This window comes from Pseudorasbora parva, chromosome 4 (assembly GCF_024679245.1).
Source record: "Pseudorasbora parva isolate DD20220531a chromosome 4, ASM2467924v1, whole genome shotgun sequence".
In the NCBI taxonomy this organism is placed as follows: domain Eukaryota; kingdom Metazoa; phylum Chordata; class Actinopteri; order Cypriniformes; family Gobionidae; genus Pseudorasbora; species Pseudorasbora parva.
The window spans coordinates 51,556,802-51,575,785 of NC_090175.1; the positions used below are offsets into that span (position 1 = coordinate 51,556,802).

Sequence of the window (18,984 nt, forward strand, 5' to 3'; positions counted from 1 at the left end):
AAAGATACTGAAATTTCAACTTCATTTGTTTGGGTTTTTATGTTATTTAAATTAGCTTGAAAAGAAATATGACTATTTGTAAAAATGAAATTTGATTAATAACAATGTTTTTGAAAGAGGTAAATTATCTTTAAATTGCATCGGCGTTTGAGTCACATTCAATTAGATGGTCTTTTTACACCGATATGGTGCAACTTACCCACTGACTTGGATCAACTTACCCCTAACCTGGGTAAAAAAAATATAAAAATAAAATAATAAGAAGCCATATTTTCATAACCTTTTGTCATATATGTGTTTGCTATCATTTTAAATGATCAGAACACACACACACACACACACACACACACACACACAAAATAGATAATAAATAGATAATATATAAATATATATATTTTTTGTTTACTCTTTTATTAATATACTTTTTTATTTTAACTTATTACAATTAAACTCAAACTACACACACATGAATCCTCAACCTCAAAATCAAACATTGGAAACTTATTAGAAATTTGTTTATTGAAAAGAAAATATAGTAAAAAATATAGTTTATTTTGCACATTTATAGAAGCAACTGTAAAAGGAACTGAGCCTGATGGCTCATTGAGTCAGACAGTACAGTAGGTATAGATGACATGGCGGGCCATCTCCTTATTGCCACTGGACTGGTAAATGAGAGATAAGTTGTAGGCAATCTCTCTTCTCAAGTCCACTTGATCATCATCAATCCCCTTCAAATGACAAGAGAAATCGTTTGCATTTCACAAAGCATTTAAAACCGCCTATTACGAATGTGGGATGTTTCTGTGATGATTTACGCATGTATGGTGGATAACAGATATTAAACGGAAAGCATCTTACCTCCAGTTTGAGTGGGGGGAGGGTGAGGGCTTTCTCGTAGTAGTGAATGGCTAAATGACTGAGACCGAGCTGATGTAAAGCCCGACCAAGATTATACAGAGACTCCTGACAATGACCTCTGAGATCCACATAACGCCACAGGAATGAGAAACCCTGAGGAACAACCAAAATACGTGATATATGCGCAGCACATAAATTAATGTATCTATCTAAATAGGGATGTCTGAATGACATCTATGGTTTTAAACTTCAGCTATTAAATTTATTTACTCTTACTACTATTCTTAAATTGAAAATATATATAAAAAAAATACACATGATGTACCTGCACAACGAGGGGATGCCTTTTCATGACGAACCTCTGGCAGGCCATATGGAAGAACGTGAGACCAACAACCAAACTATGAAGAGGATGGTCGGGCTGGTTTCTGAACGCCTGCATGTACTGACCTATTCAGAGAAGAGAAAGAATTAGTGAATGATAATAAAATAAAATGTAACCAGTGCAGCTTCCAACGATAACACCATTTATGCTAATGATTGTATGAGCATAAATTAAAAATAAACATTACACCTAGCTGTGACACACTCGCATTTAGAACCTAGCAATAAACACCAGAATTGTGCTATAGGAAATGGTTTTATGTCTAAACCATACCGAGAGCATGTTTGAACGTCCCAGAAACCAGCGAGGTGTGTCCGTTGAGAAGGTAGAGCGCATGGTTATCGGGGTGTTTGAGCATGAGACGCAGACAGAAACGATGATGTCTGGCATCCTGAGAGTGCAGGGTAACCTGATTAAACACGTTCCACAGCTGAGTCCGTTCCACATTGTCCATTAACATCAACCTGCAATAGATGGAGTATATTTCAAGTACTTAAGGCAAGTTCTCTACCGAGAAAGAAGCACAAATGGTCACTAAAGCCACTTCCCAATCAAATAAATAGCACCTTGCAATCAAATAAAAATTAAAACCTTCAGCCTCAGATTTAATTTTACATGTATCGGTTTAAAAAAAATCATGTATAAAAAAGAATCCCCTATTTTTCCGCCAAAACAAATACATTTTGGTGGATAACACTGGCGAATTAGCCACTGCATAAATAAAGAAAAACACTGCTTAAATGTTTATATATACACCAAATCAGGCATAACATTATGACCAGTGAAGTGAATAACACTGATTATCTCTTCATCACAGCTCCTGTTAGTGAGTGGGATATATTAGGCAGGAAGTGAAAAAAAAAAAAAAATCACAAAGTTGATGGGCAAAATGGACAAGCGTAATGATTTGAGCGAGGATTTGAGCGAGTTTGACCAGGGCCAAATTGTGATGGCTAGACGACTGGGTCAGAGCATCTCCAAAACTGCAGCTCTTGTGGAGTGTTCCCGGTCAACAGTGGTCAGTATCTATCAAAAGTGCTCCAAGGAAGGAACAGTGGTGAACCGGCTGCAGGGTCATGGGCGGCCAAGGCTCATTGATGCACGTGGGGAGCGAAGGCTGGCCCGTGTGGTCCGATCAAACAGACGAGCTGCTGTAGCTCAAATTTCTCTAGAAGTTAAAGCTGGTTCTGGTAGAAAGGTGTCAGAATACACAGTGCATCGCAGTTCTTTGCGTATGAGTAATATATATATATTAATTGAATCCGTTTTTTAAAACTGTGATTCTGTGTTTCAAGCATGTCACAACGATAACTCAAATTAGACAAAATAATGCATAAACAAACACACAAGGAGAGAAACGTGTAGAACTTTATGAATGACTTTTTGAATCAATGAATGATTTTATTTACAATGTTTATGTAGACAGACTTAGACTGACCTTATATAGTCATAAGCTTTGCGGAAGTTGTGGTCAAGGAAGGCGGCGGACAGGCCGAGGTATTCAAGCTCTTTGCGTTTGACGCGGTCATCGTAGAAGGAGTAGTACTCTAAAGTAGAGTCTACCAATAACTCTGCCTCAGCAAAGCGCTTCACCTCACACATCACAGCCAAACAGTGCAGTAACAGCTTCCACCAGTCGTCTCGAGAGAGGACGCTCGTCTTACCTTAGAGACAAAGACACTGTGATTCTTGGTGAAGGTCAAATTAAAAGGTAAAATGTTTCAAAGGAGGATTTTTTTTACTTTAAAGAACCCAGATCTCTGTGGTAGTTCTTTTAGAGTTGGTTTAATTTCAATTGACAGCTGCCAGGTTGTAGGATGTGAATATTATTGATTATACAATTCATTGTGTGATCTTAAAGTCCTAGGACAGCAATTTGATGGGAATGGCACAATGAATAAGTGTTAATATAGTTCCATCTGATGTGCTTTACCCGTCACATCCAGATAAGCTGCCTCCTGGTCATCGATCTCCGTCGGTTTGTTGCGTGACTCTTTTATAAGCTTCAGATGTTTGACACCAGAGGACGTATCGGAGACTACACACACCTGAGCCCTCACCATCGCCACCTTCACAAAACAAGAAAGCACAATCACATCACACATCTGAGATAAAGATAATTTATTTTGTGTAAAATGTCAAGTATCTTAAACCTGACAGTCAGAGAGTAAGAATGAACAACTAGTGGTTGACCGATATGGTCATATTAGATGAGTATTCGACTTATAGTTTCATTCAGGGTCATCAGTGACTAAAACTATAAATAAAGCATTTTAATTATTTGAAATAAAATAAAACTGTGCTATAACAATGCTATATCAATAGAAACTAAAATAACACTGTTTCAACAGTATATGTCAGTTGTTTATGAGAAAGCATGGTGGTCACAGATTAATCTGCCTATATAAAACTGAATCTGGCAAAACAGGCCAGATACAATTTTCAACATACAACATTCCTTGATACAATTTGATGTATGCCAATTCATAAAAAAATAGTCTGATTAGCCTGGAGGGCCAATACGCTGCAGAGTTTAGCTCCAACACTGATCAAACACACCCACCTGTGATTTTCAAATGATCCCGAAGACACTGATTAGCATGTTCAGGTGTGCTTGATTAGGGTTAGAGCTAAACTCTGCAGCGCATTGGCCCTCCATGGCAAGATTTGAATAACTCTGATGTACATCTATCTATATACTGTATTATGTGCTTTCTTTATATCACAATCAAACATTGAGTGCAGAATCTGACCTTAAGTAGCATGGAGAGCATGGTCAAAACAGTATCTATGTAATCATCAGTGCGTCCTTGAGCATGCAGGAGAGTCGAGCGATGCAGCAACAGCTTTAGTTCCTGAAAAAAAATCAACACACATAATTATCCACAAGCTCAACACTTAGCACTTAAACACATGACTATAATAAACACACACACCTGCTGGGCAGCAGAAGAGTCCTGTGCAAGGGTTTCCGCATCATACATGGGCTCCAGGGCCGCGAGGGCCATGTTGGGTCGGCCCAACTGCTGCTGGAGGGTGGATAGTGCCAGACGGGCGTCTAGATGCAGTGGAGCCATTTCAACAACCTTACTGTAGCTCTTCACCGCAACCTCCAAATGACCAAGTGCCTTTAGACACTCTGCAAACAAGCAGAATCACAATCAGAAGTCTGAGTAGGCAGTTCTTGACCAGAACAAGACATGTTAATGTTATAACGACATCCTTTTTTTCATTGCTTTTTTCATTTGCAAGTTTAGTGCACCCACTAAAGGTTTTAAGTGTGTAACCTGCATGCCGAAGCCAAACGACCGCCAGGTTGTATCTCTCCGAGCAGACGAGGGCGGAAAGCAGAGGCAGGGCGGAGTTATACTCGCCCTCTTCCATAAAAGCCTCGGCCACGTCCAAATACAAATCGCCCAGCTCCTCCGGGCTCTGCTCCATCAGAGACGTCAACATGGGCTGCAGGCAAAATGTCACAGGCCAGAAAATCAAACATGGATAACATCCGTCATCTGTCAGACATCAGCATGCTTTCATCTGGAAGGTTCTTGAGTGTTCGCTCATTTGCAATATGTTAAAACATTACGATGATGCCTTTTGAATGTTAAAACAGCATTTTATTTATGAATGTAAAATGAACACATTGCACACAAATTTGATGCTTAAAATCGAAGGCAATGCTTTGCAGATGATGCACTTTTTGCAAACGTCTCAGAGATAAACCTGTCTAAAAAAACTCAAGACACTTCTAATTATCAGAAAACAATAATATCAGTAGAACTTTCAAGAGTTACATAGGAACTTTTTCAAATCGTAAGTCAAGGGTCAAGGATTAGCCTGTCTGTGTGTGTGTGTGTGTGTGTGTGTGTGTGTGTGTGTGTGTGTGTGTGTGTGTGTGTGTGTGTGTGTGTGTGTGTGTGTCTACTCACATCCAGAGGTTTGAATACTTGCTGGTGGATGAGACACACCATCATCTTCACTCTGATGTCGACGGGAACATTATCAGGAATCACCACCTCTAAGATCTTCCCTATGCATTTAAAAACATGTTAGCTTTATTTTTATACATAACGCTCTCTGATTGACATTATTATTAGCCTAATCCTACCTAACTAAACTCTACACTGCAAAGGCAGCCCAGAATATATAAGTTTAAATACATTTAATAGAAGAAAGCATATCTATTATTATTTCACATTTATTATTACTACTATTATTGTATATTTAGACACCTCCGTGGCACAGTACAGCAATACACATTATGACAGAACATTCATCTCTTTCTTCTCACCTTTCTCCTCTTCAGAGATTTCTTTCTTCTCTTCTTCTCCTTCTGTCTCTTGTGCAGGCGTCAGGTCACCTTTTTCCATCTCTGTTTCCTCCTTCTCCTGTCTTTTCAGAACGATGCCACAAAACTTCACCAGTGCCTGCAGACACATACGTTATAACATTTACATTAACATGAATACAATGGGGAAAGGGCAGTCATATCCAAAAAATACATAGTAGTCCTAACTTTATTAATCAAACCATAATGAATAATAAATTCAATTTATTTTTGTACACACTAATATTTGTTATAAAATGTTATATTTTCACTATCTTGGAAACATTTTATCACTTTTATAACAAAAAATTACATTATTTGAAATATTGAACTTAATTCAGCATCAATATTTTCTTTATATATTGACCTTGTGTACACACAAAGGACAAACAATATACACGCACATGAAAAACACACTTTATAAAAAAAATCTCAAAATAATGAAACATCATTTTTGTTTACAATCGGCTCCCAGTTCTGCTCTATATCTTTTGTTACTGGCCTCAGAGCATCCTGCTAGTCTTCATCTGATCTCACCTCTAGAGCTTTGTCATGTTGATGGTTGGCTATGAAGAGTTCAGCAGCCATGTTGACACACTCATGTGTGACTAATTCAGGATGTCTGTCCAGAGCTTCCTCCATGACCCCTATGGCGGAAGGCAACTCGCTGCTCTCATAGTAACTCCTGAAAGAAATACATGCACAGTTCAAGCTGTATGGCATTCAAAAATGGTCATGACATTGATGACGCAAACATGTACTCATACAGTCTCTACATTTATACACAAACTCCAATTCAAATCTTACAATCTAATCATAACAGAGGCCACTTACACACGTGAAGTCAAAGGTGCAGTAGCAAAAACAACTGTAAGTGTTGTTATATTAAAGGGATAGTTCACTTTAAAATGAAAATTATGTCATCCTTTACTCACCCTTAAGTTGCTTCAAACCTGTATGAAATTCTTTCTTCAGCTGAACACAAGGGAAGATATTTTAAAGAATGTCAGGAACCAAACAGTTGACTGGAAAAAAATACTATGGAAGTCAATGGTTCCTGTTTGGTTCCTGACATTCTTTAAAATATCTTCCCTTTTGTTCAGCTGAAGAAAGAAATTCATACAGGTTTGAAACAACTTGAGGGTGAGTAAAGGATGACAGAATTTTCATTTTAAAGTGAACTATCCCTTTAAGGGTATGATGCAAATGATGCCAAAAAAACCTTGATCAACATAAGATTCAGATCATATGGGAACCTCATACTTTGCCATGTCTCGTGAGAGCTGCATGAACTGTTCTCCATCGGATGGCGGCAGCAAGCTGAGGATGCGGCGATACCCGTCCATGGCTTGCTTGTGCTCCCCAACCTGCTCATAAAGGCTGGAGCGCTCCCACAGGTACTGGACATTACTGGAGTCGTATTTAATCGCTGAGAACGAAACGGCAAGCTTTAGACACATTTCAAGGCATGTTAGTAAATGAACATCTGCTGAATTATAGTAAGGTGACTGACAGTTAAAGGGTTACTTCAGCGATTAGCATATGGCTTTCTATCAGTAGAAACCCTGAAGTATATTCGAATGATTGTGCGTATAAATAATAAATAATAAAAAAATCAGCAGCAAATCAGCATATTAGATTGATTTCTAAAGGATCATGTGGCGTTGAAGACTGGAGTAATGATGCTGAAAATTCAGCTTTACATCACAGAAATAAATGACATTTTAAAATGTATTCCAATAAGAAAATGGTTATTTTAAATTGTAATAATATTACAGAAGATTAATGTTTTTAGTGTTTATGCTCTAATAAAGGCTGCCTTGGTCACCACAAGAAACCTCTTACTGATCCAATACTTTTGAATGCATCTACTGTACAGACCTTTAGTGTAGCAGATGATGGCTTGTTTGATGTTATCCTGCTCCAGAGACATGTCTGCCAGTTTGACCCACTCTTCACAGTCACTGGGGTTCAGGTGAGCAGCGATCAGTCCGAACTGAAGCGCTTTCTCCATGTCCCCCTGATCCTCATAGATCATAGCCAGCGTGGAGAACGGCTCGTATGCCACAGGAGCTGAGAGAGGTGGAAGAGATGGGATTTATTCTATGGCACTACTGGTTAATATGCAGTCACAAATTACAATTACCAAGAAATCAAAATTGACAGTTCTTATTTTCTAGACCATCAGTAGATCTTTTTCTATGGTCTATATGCAGTTTATTGTAAACGCATGGACATCATTTCATGAATATCCTGGAAATTAATTTTGTAATCTTTAATCAAAATAACTTCCCCTCCATTTTGCAGTGACATTTCTTCTCTTCTCTGATGACGTGTTTACTGCTGTTAGGGGTGGGACAACCTGTCACTCACATGAGATCGACCAATAGCAAACCACAACCATCCAATCAATTCTCCAAGTTTTGTCCATGGGGAAAATAGACATTTTTCTTGTTTGAGAAGCCATTTCACTGATATACGTCACAATAGGAAAGAAAAGACTATCCGTTTTGTGCCAATTTTAAAACGCTGTGTCTCTGTTTGATCTCTGTTTTGGAGTGACCCCACTTCAACTTTGCACCAATACACCCCAAATAACCAACAACAGAACCTCACCTTGGCGAATGATCTCCATGCACATTAGAATGGCATCCTCCTTGTCTCCTCTAGCATAGCGGATGTTGGCCTCCCCCATGAGTCCCCTGAGAGCCCGTGGTAACTTACTGCGGGGACGTCTCTCCTAAAAAATAATGAGACCAGTGTGCTTATAAATAAACTCAAAATGTAATCAAATACCCTCAATAACAGTGATTGACTGACCTTCATCATTTTCTTATTTTCACGGTTCAGCTCCATTTCTAAGGCGAACACATCTCCGGGTGTGACTTCATTGCTGTCGTTGTCCTCTTCATCTTCTTCTCCTTCTTCAGCATCATCGTCATCATCATCATCATCATCTTCTCCAATCACTCTCCAATCTATCTTTCCATCTTCATCCTCTTCATCCTCTTCCACACATTCCTCCAGTCCATCTCCCATCATGGAGGCAAAAGCTCTCTGAACAGATGGACTGACTCCCTCTTCTGTCGTCTCTGTCAAGACATCACACAAAATACAACTTGTGATGTGATGCTGTCACACTGAATATTGATCCCCACATGCTTCATTCAAGTGATAAGTTTGCAAAATGAGCAAGAATATAAAACCAAAACGTCATAATAACAAATGTGACAATAATAATAATCAGAGATGTTTTTTGAGCAGTAAATCATCATATTAGAATGATTTCTGAAGGATCATGTGACACTGAAGACTGGAGTAATGAAGCTGAAAATTTAGCATTGCCATCACAGGTATAAATAGCATTTTAAAATATAGTAAAATAAAAAACAGTTATTTTAAATTACCATAATATTTCACAATATTACTGTTTTACGATATTATATATATATATATATATATATATATATATATATATATATATATATATATATATATATATATATATATATATATATATAAAATATATATTATAGTTATAGAGTGAATATATAGTTATATATTATAGAGTGTTTTTCAATTCTGCAATACTTCAATTATGAAAAACTATTTTCAGTTTTTTTTAAGTGTTTTTCAATTCTTTGCTAAAGAAATATATTATTGAAGATATAACATAACAATATAACAATGACAATTTATATCATATGTATTAGGTTTTTAATATGACAAATAGGCTATTTCAATCACATCATGCACATTATTTTGAAATTTATAAAAGATGCAGGCAAAAATATCATATTTAATGTATTAATGAATGTCTAATATTAATGGGATATTAAAGTTTTTGTAGGCAACTTATAATTTAGTCAATATTTGGCCAGTTGCATTAACTGCTTAGACTAGTCTTACTAGTTATACTTTTTTAATGAGTTGCATGAAACGGTAGATTAGTCTAACTTGAATCTGAAAAGTAATGATTAACCCTTGTATAACTGCTAGTAATTACTTCTGGTAGTCTTAACACAGTGCTATGTTGTTTATATCAGGGGTTTTCAAACTTTATGATGCCAAGGACCCCAAAATATGATGGATATTTTATGAGGGACCCTTTCTTAAAATCCATCTATATATTTTTATGTATGAAGAAATAGGGTATTCTTAATGTTGAGTGAATAATCCTGAAGACGAGCATTTTCAATTCAAAATGATTTGTATAAGCTCTTTCACACTAAATGTATGTAAGCAGCTTACGAACAGCATTAAGAATACTGCCTTACAATCCCAAAAGCAAGATAAATAGGACTATAGTGAGAAAAACTCATTAGAAAAATGCAACGCAAACATACAAATCTGCAAAGTATGTATAATGGTAAGAAACATTTAGAAATGAAACGGTTTGATAGACTCGATCCATTTTTGCTGTCTTTTTATTCTCTGAACATTTCAGGGGCCCCTTAGAACCTTCTGGGTGACCCCAGTTTGAAACCCCCTAGGCCTTGGTTTATGTAAAGGTTTCATTTTTTAAAACTTAAGTGTGGTTAATATTACTGTTGACCCTTTTCACCTGTAGCGTTGCCCCTGACACTTACACTAAGTACCCAGGTAATATGATGCAATATCCACCTGCTTGGCATTTCCGTGTTCCTCTAGCGCATTTTTTGGAAGTGGAAGGAACAGCATCCTCCTGATCAGCAGTTTCATCCTCATCGGACACATCCCCCTTCTGCTCCTGAAACAAAAACATGCGCTGATACTCTACAGTACTTCAACAATACTATGAACCATCAAAAATGAATGGTTAGTAGATTTATGCACTGTAATAAACTGTGTATTCAGACACATATTAGATCATTTATATACCGACATACTACACGTACTAACGTTATATGTACTAATACTAGTACATCATAGTAAAATTACTCTAGATGCATTACAATGGTGCATGATCAAAACACAAATCAAAATGAAAGGTTAGAGGACATATGCACTATAATAAACTGTATATTGAGACACATATTAATTTATATAGAAGCTAAAGGGTAAAACATGTGAGTGGATCAAATTTACTATAATACAATACAAGCAGTGTAGTTACCTTATTAACGTTATTTGCTTTCCTTTCCTCTCTCCGTCTCTCAAACTCCTCAAAGGTAATCTTACCTTCTAAATAATCGTTTAATTCGGACATTGTAGATAAATAATTAAGTTTTCTGCTTCATGTCATGTATAGTAGGCTACAATCATAAGGTACTTCAGCGGTACTACAGTTCCTACGTTTCTTCCTTCCAGCCAATCAGAAAGCTCAAATTCTTCTTCGATGGTAAGAGAAATCCAAACACAGGCGACGTCATCCTAAGAGTCCTACACTGCCATCAAGCGTCCGAGTATTATAACGCAATTATCGTGCCCTGGTAAAGATACATGCTGTTATGTTTTTCAGCATGCTTTAGATACATTTTATATACACAAAGGTGTGTGTTTGGTGACGGGACATTTTTTGGTCCCCATGAAAAAAAAACAGATAAGATAAATCAGAGTAAATTATTTAAAAATGCAGAAAGCATTCTGAGATGGATAGGTGATACTACACAGTTTGTACAGTATAAAAATATTAAGCGTATGGAAAGTCACTGTAAAACTTTGTGTGTGTGTTTGCATATTTAAAAAAATCTTAAAATTAAAAAAATATTTAATTATATTTTTTGAAGCCAAAATAAATAAATGCCAACACTGAAAAGGTCAATTTGTCTTTTTTTATTGATAAAAAAATCAGTGCATATTTATTCATTCTTTCATTTGTTTTTCATTTGGTGTTGGAGGAATTCATAACTGTACAATATTGATATTACACATCAATAAATACGTATCCTGAATCCATCTCTGAGTAAGATAAAAATGTCCCTCATACATGAAGGCAAATGAAATGCTCCCTCAGGAAGAGTTATAAAATTCACTCTGCTTTTGGACTGTTGTTCAGTGTTTCCTGAGCTCCAGAGGATTCCTGTGCTGGAGAAATGATCTTCTGTAGCATCTGAATCTTCTCTTCCTCAGTTTTAGAGTTGAGCTCATGGACAGGAACCTAAGAGGGTGATATACAGTTTATATTAGGGATATTATTGGAAATCTAAAATCGAGAAACAGATTAAACATCGATTAAATCTCTCCAGTTAGTCATAAGCAGGCTACCCAAACTAAAAAGTACTTTGTCAATACTGTGATGTTTATTCATTTGGTATTTTGCATGGTCCTTCAAGGTATTTCAAAGCACCATAATATTACTATGAAACATTATTGCGCAAATATTGCACAAGTGTGAGTACCAGGTTTTGGCGGATTATTTAGTGTGTATCCGAGGAATTACCACACTTACCAAAACAGGTTTATAACCAAGTTTTTCGAGATGCCGAAGTTTGATAACCAAGCTGGCACGAGGGTGAGTTGTACCAAAGCAAAATGAAGTTGGAGGGGCACCGACCACCGCAATCCTGAAATGTAGACAGAGAAGAGCTATTTGTCTCGAAAACAACCTTTTAAACCCCAGAATAGGGTGGGAAACATCCACGGTAGGTATGTGAGATCATCCTGTGATACTTCAACATCACAGCTGTCTGGTGTTTTGTTACCTTTGGGCAGATTGAGCTGACCCAGAATCCTCCGCATGGAGGCCACAGGTTTCTTCTTTTGGACGAGGCAGAGTAATCACACAATCTAATGCAAAGATTCAAACAATGTTAAAACCAACATAAAATGCCATTAACAATGTTACTTGAAATAAACACGACGTTTATAGTTCGTACTACTTTATTCAGTGCACGGCCAAGTTTCACACAACATCCATCACCGTCACCTGCACGCAGATTCCACACTCTGCTCATGCGCCAACCTCCGGCACACCGTGCCGTATTCAACAGTGTAGAAGCACATTTACCGTAATGAACAGTGTAGAGGGGAGATAACATGTTAACAATCTCCCTATACTTTAAACAAACAAAAAAAACAAAAATTTGATATATAAACCATATATAACAGTCAATAGTTACCACAAATAAAACAGTTGTTGCACATAAAACTGCAAGTGTTCAGTCTTTTCGAATGTAACCCTTTTAAACTAAGTATCCACAGTCCTTAGCAGAGCACTTTCAATAGCACCACCGTCCTTCACTGAGTGCTTTCAATAACAACAGAGCAGACGCTCCCTTCTTGGTAAGACAATCAGCGAGTTGAGTTTTTGTGTCTGACCAGAGTACCTTCTTTATTCTTTTATTCTGTATGAGCTCTTTTATACTGCTTATTTCCAGTCGAAGTCGTTTCTCAGTGACCTGTTTTGTTGACTTAAGAGCATCAAACAGAGAGTGATTGTCCGTAACACAGATCAAGGGGGGAGTATTGAGCTCAGCATTTCCAGTTGTGAGCTCAGAAAAGAGGGTAGCCAGAAAAACAGCATTATCTATTCCATCCGATAGGGCTAGTGTCTCCCCTGCCAGAGTACTCCTCACCACACGTCGAATTCTCTTAGATTGCCAACAGAGAGGAGAAAACTTCCCTCCTTCTCCCATGAGACCAATCAATGTTCCCCCTTGTGTGCCCCCATCAGGGAGATTTCCAAGGGAAGCATCACTGAAAACAATCAGGTTGAGAGCATCATTGTTTCCCAAATGCTGAAACTTGAGAGTCACCTTTTCAGATTTAATCTTTCTAATGACCTTATTTGTCTCATGAATAGACTGGACTGTAGCATCTTTTATGTTTGACGCTAAGCTGCTTGCATCAAACATAATGTCTGGTCTGGTTTGTTTTGCAACCCACAGTATCTGTCCTATTTTTGACCTAAGCTGCTCTTTTTCTGTCTCATTAAGAGAGGCATCTCTCTGCACAGCACGTGCTGCTTGCAGGTGAATAGGCTGTAGATTTTCAATGTATATATGCTGATGTACATGAACTACATCGTTAATAGTGACAAAGTCCATTCCCACATAGCAGAAATTTTCATGTTCTTCACGTCCAACATGGAACGCAGACTTTAGTATAGGGATTACATCTGTTGAGAAATTTTCTGAGCCTGCCCAAAGAAAATCATCAACATGACATGCGAGTACTCCAGTAACCTTGCGCTGCTCGTCCAACCAATAAAACACTGCTGGATCTACTTGAGACATTCTTCCACCTGTACTCAGCATGATTTCTTTTACTTTGTTGTACCAGTATAGCGATGCATCTGCAAGACCATAAACACACTTGTTTAGTTTCCACAGAATATTTTCCTTTCCAGCTTCAGGAGGAGGTCGGACGTAGATTTCTCTGGACAACTGCATACCTTGTAAGAAAGCAGATTTGATGTCCATAGAATGGACATGCCACTTATTTTGACAGATTACTGCTAATAATAGCCTCAGAGAGTCGGAAGCACAGGTTGGGGAGTCTTTCTGCAGCTCGTGGATATTAAGCTCTTCAAAACCTCTGGCTACAAGTCGTGCTTTAGGCACAATGCCATTGGGAGTTTCTTTGAGACTACAGACCCATCTGGTAGAGACACACTTTTGACCTGCATCATCAACTTCCTCAAAAACATTGTTTTTGCTCCAATTCATAATTTCCTCCTGTTTGGCTGCATCAAATGGAATGTCTTTTGTTATGAGTACATCAGTCTCCCTATCAGTTGATTCAATGTTGAGATTATCAACACATGACAAATCCACTGGCTCCTTTTGTCCATCACTGCCATCAGGTTCAATATGTTGCAAATTAAACCAGTTTTTGTATTTTCCTGAGGCTTTGCCTGCTCTGCCTAGAACCTTGGCTCTCTGTAGACTACTACCATCCTGTTTCATAAATGTTACAATCTGTCCTGTCTTTAACTTTACACCAGCAGAAAAGACGGTGTCACCACAAGCATTGTGATCGGTTTCAGTTTGTGTCATACTAGGATGAACCACTTCTCCTGTATTCACCTCATTGTCGCTGATGTTTTCCTGTTCACTGTCTGTGTTTTCTTCACCATCTGAGCTTTCTGCTCCATTGTTTAAGTTGAATTTTTTACTTGCTGTCTCACTGTTGTCTTGCACAGGTTGTTTATCTGGTAATTCCTGATCATGTGTGTTTATTTTGCAGAGCCTGGATTGATGTACTCTAACTAGAGTCCCCCCATGTCTTACAAATACAACAGCTCCATCTTGACCAATAACTACCCCTGGTCCCTTCCACTCAGGACAGTCTACTCTTTTGTAAAATACCTTGTCTCCTGTCACATACATGTCATCTGTGGGCCTGAGCTGTTTGCGTAGCGCCCTTCTTATCCGCTCAGAAGACTCTGCTTCAGTGAATGCTTTCCTAGAACCATGTAACGCAGAAATGTGTTCTCCAACTCTAGTACTCATTGTAGTGCCTTCTAGAGCAGGTAGTTTGTCAACTAATACAGAAGGAAGGTTTGGATTCTGTCCAAACACTAGTTGATATGGACTGTAGCCATGAACGTTCAACATACTGTTCTTGGCCATGAGGGCCCAGTCAAGGGCAGTATGCCAGTCACATCCATTTTCTCGTTTGACCTTCTGGATTATTTCAGTGAGCGTTTGATTATGTCTTTCAAGTAGCCCGTTGCTCCAGGGACTGTATCCTGCTGTTGTTTTTGTCTCAATGTTAAAGTTTTCAGCCATGTCTCTGATTTCTTCATTGTTGAATTCTCCACCATTGTCACTGTACAGCCTCTGGGGGGCGCCATGGACACTTATCCAAGTGTGAATGAAGGAGTTGACAATTTCAGATGACTTCTTTGTTTTAACAATGTTTCCAGCACTGAAACGTGTAAAGTGGTCGATAATGTGAAGATACCATACACCTGGCTCCAACTCGTGCAGATCCACTGCCACAGTCTCATTATATTCTGAAGCTAAGGGTAGCCCCACTGCAGGTTTTGGCTTCGTCTTTTTGAACTTTTGGCATATTTCACAGTCGGATACTATTTGTTGTAAAATAGTAAAGCATTCTTTGTCGTTGTTTCCTGAACTGTGAATGAGTCTCTGTAGCCTGTCTGCTGACGCATGACCAAACTGTTTGTGGAGCTTCAGAAGGACTTTGCGTTTCTCATCTGGAGGCATATTTTCTGTCACTGTTAGGACTATGTCAGCTTGACCTTTTTTAGAATCTTTGTCTCTGATATCAACACAGTAATGTCCAGAACTAGTAAATTCAAGAGGAATGGACTGCTTGAACATCACTGCGCTGTCCTTTTCCATGTCCAAAATGGTCCCTGCCTTCTTCAGGGATGTTTTACTCAGCAGAAGTGGAATGTCAACCTTGACAACTTCAGTTTCAATCTGGCATTTCGTCAGTCCTATTTTAGCTGGCAGTTTCACATTTTTTGTGGAATATACCAAATTCCCATCTCCAAATCGAAATGGTCTGCAACTGGGAGTTTCTGTTTGTATCAACTGGCTCAATTGATCTTGGGTGAGGTCTTCAATATAGCTTTCCAGCCATTTCTCCCCACACACAGTACGCGTACAAGCAGTGTCAATAATTGCTGATCCCAATGATTCAGTCATAAATATCTCTGCATCTGAGATGGCTGCCTTTGTAAACAATGTAATGTTACATTCCTCTACATTTGCATCTTCAGTTACTCTTACTTGTTCAGTTTTTTTGTGGGGACAGTCTTTTGCCCAATGAAATGTACACTGGCAAATAGCACATCTGGATCTCTTACCGAACTTATCCAGTGGATTAGTCCCTGGTAATGGCTGCTTTAGTTGTCCACTTTGGAAAGTTGTGCTCCGTCTTGTCCTGCCTTGTGGTCTTTGTTCTGTGAAAAACGCTACATCCTGGTTCACTTGTATTCCGTTCAACGAGCCTGTCGATTTCCCTCCGAAAATCCTTTTTAGAGCAGACTTCATGGAGGAGAACGTCAACTCGGTGCAGGCCGTCAATGCTAGCTGTCTGCTTTTATCGTCGAGACAGGCCGTGTCTAACAGCTTAAACGCCAGTACAGCATCAGGAAGCGTCATACTATACTTTTTTATCCGGTTGTAACGCTGTTCGAAGTCAATTATGTAGTCCTCCATTGAAACTGAACTATTCTTCGTTATGCCATCAAAATATGAATAGGCTTCGTACGCGCGATCTTTTTCCTCTTTAAGAAACACGTCGTCCAGCTTTGCAATCAACTTTGCCATACCGTCATCACTGTCCAAATCTTCCGCAGGTATTTCCATCGCTGTTTCACGGGCTCTCCCTTCAAGCCCCAAAGCGACAGCAAGGGCTTGCTTCTTTTTATCGAGATCGGTAACCCGCATCCAGATATTAACTTCATTCTTCCAACACTCGTAGGGCCTGGCTTCATCAAACTTCGGCGGAACTTTATAACTAGCTGCCATCTTTTAACCATCCTCTGCTACCATGTTACTTGAAATAAACACGACGTTTATAGTTCGTACTACTTTATTCAGTGCACGGCCAAGTTTCACACAACATCCATCACCGTCACCTGCACGCAGATTCCACACTCTGCTCATGCGCCAACCTCCGGCACACCGTGCCGTGTTCAACAGTGTAGAAGCACATTTACCGTAATGAACAGTGTAGAGGGGAGATAACATGTTAACAAACAACACATTAACATCCAAAATATGACACTTTTATTAGTAAAACTGGGCTGTGGCCTAGTGATGCATCTGCTTCGACACATTGATCTTATGGTGCTCATGTGATTAATCCAACTTGTAACATTTGCTACTGTAAATAACGCCAAGCTTGAAGCTGGAATCGGTGCAAAAACTGCACAATAACAAGAGATTAATCTCACCAATGAAGTAGATGCTCTGTTCCAGCACTCTCTCCTGAACAACATCATTTCCCACAATGCTCCTGATTGCACTGAGCATTTCCTGGTTGACTGGGACTTCATGAGCAGGAACCGTGAAGTGGAAGTCTGGGATAGACCTCAGGGAGGGCGGCAGCTGAGGCTGATCTAGTCGCAAACACAGATCCAGCGTGTGCAGCCACCTCTGAACCTTATTCGACTGTTTGCCTATGAGGACACATAACAGATGACAGCTGAAATGTGATGCTCCTTGTATGAGGAGAGAGAGGAAGCAGAGCTATTGACCTTTCTGTAGTATTTGGTCCAGGGTTTCCTGCTGTAGCAGTTTATCCAGTAGGGTTTGAGGGAGGTGCTCCAGCAATGCCAGATAGTACACGGCTTTGAGTAGGTCGGTGGAGGACATCTTTGGAAGGTAGGACTCTAAGACCTTCGTTACACTGTCCAGAAACCTAATTAAAAAAAGCAACAAGTCAGAGACATGCCTGTTGTTCTGCAAAAAAACAACTTTTGCTTTGGGTTTTTGGGGGATTTATGTAGTTGAATATTCTGATGTATAAGAATATATATTTTTATTGGAAAATATTTTTATTAAATATACATTGCCGTTCCAAAATATTTAGGTCAGTAAGATTTTTTTAATAAAGAAATTAATGTTTTATTTATGTATTCAAATAATTTAAAGTGACAGTAACGACATTTATAATGCTACAAAAGATTTATATTTAAAATAAAGTTAGTTCTGATCAGTTTCCATTCATTAAAGAATCCTGGGTGGGAAAGTATATTTTGTTCCCACAAAAATATTAAGTAAAAATTAAAGGTCTTCTATTTAGAGATGTGCACAATGACCAATTTAATTAACACTTAAACAGAAATTTTGCAACCGACTAGTCTAAACTACGGTAGACTATTTCACTATATCAGTGCGCACATTATCCATACTATATAGTACTGAATATAACTAACGTCACATACTTTTTAGGATGGATAGTATGCACATTGAGATGCAGGTTTAGTAGTGTGCTTAAACTCGTGACTATGTTAAAGGGCGGGAGCCGCAGGACATTTCCAAAACATACAACGGTTGATCACTCACAATACACTGGTCAAGCTGACCAATGAAAGCCCATCGTGCTTTTCAGATGGAGGGGCTTCATAGAGACAGAAACGGAACAGAGCATTACTGACAGACTGGGAAGAGACGAGCTGCAGCAATGGCTTAGAGTTGGGGAGTTAGAGGTGGGGAAAAAATGTGTTTTTAAAAACTAAATCAATTATGAAAACCTATTCTAGTAGAGTAAAAAACTAAATCAAGACTTTGAAAAAGAACATAACAGGTTCCTCTAACTGTTTTTAACACTGAATAATGTTTGTTTTTGAGCCGCAAATCAGCATATCAGAATGATTTCTGAAGGATCATGTGACTTAATACTGGAGTATTGATGCTAAAAATTCCGCTTTGGCATTTCAGGAAGATTTTTTTTTTAGGTCAGTAAGATTTTTTTAATAAAGAAATTAAAGAATAAGTTACATTTTAAAATATATTCAAATTAAAGAAGTTATTTTAAACTGCAATAACATGACACAATATTAATG

General features: G+C 38.4%; 2 protein-coding genes across 3 annotated transcripts in view; both read right to left on the minus strand.

Annotated features, from left to right (window-relative positions):
• Window positions 1-501: 501 nt before the first annotated feature.
• On the minus strand, window positions 502-10,854 carry gtf3c3 (general transcription factor IIIC, polypeptide 3). The gene is made up of 18 exons (XM_067442844.1): window positions 10,669-10,854; window positions 10,197-10,302; window positions 8,394-8,665; window positions 8,190-8,313; window positions 7,455-7,646; window positions 6,837-7,002; window positions 6,111-6,258; window positions 5,538-5,673; window positions 5,176-5,276; window positions 4,534-4,705; window positions 4,183-4,385; window positions 4,000-4,101; window positions 3,180-3,315; window positions 2,685-2,910; window positions 1,520-1,710; window positions 1,187-1,311; window positions 862-1,014; window positions 502-731 (listed from the first exon to the last, which is right to left on the minus strand). Exons 1-18 carry the CDS (start codon window positions 10,759-10,761, stop codon window positions 609-611), a joined length of 2,769 nt encoding a protein of 922 aa, XP_067298945.1. The 5' UTR covers window positions 10,762-10,854; the 3' UTR covers window positions 502-608.
• Window positions 10,855-11,312: 458 nt separating this feature from the next.
• fastkd2 (FAST kinase domains 2) overlaps window positions 11,313-18,984 on the minus strand; it is a 32,199-nt gene continuing 24,527 nt past the window's right edge. For both annotated transcript variants that reach the window (XM_067442190.1, XM_067442189.1), the window contains 5 exons: window positions 17,674-17,837; window positions 17,371-17,595; window positions 12,197-12,281; window positions 11,944-12,058; window positions 11,313-11,652 (listed from right to left, as the gene is read on the minus strand). In XM_067442190.1, coding sequence (XP_067298291.1) covers window positions 11,524-11,652; window positions 11,944-12,058; window positions 12,197-12,281; window positions 17,371-17,595; window positions 17,674-17,837 — 718 coding nt within the window. In that variant the 3' untranslated portion in view covers window positions 11,313-11,523. The remainder of the gene's footprint in view (window positions 11,653-11,943; window positions 12,059-12,196; window positions 12,282-17,370; window positions 17,596-17,673; window positions 17,838-18,984) is intronic.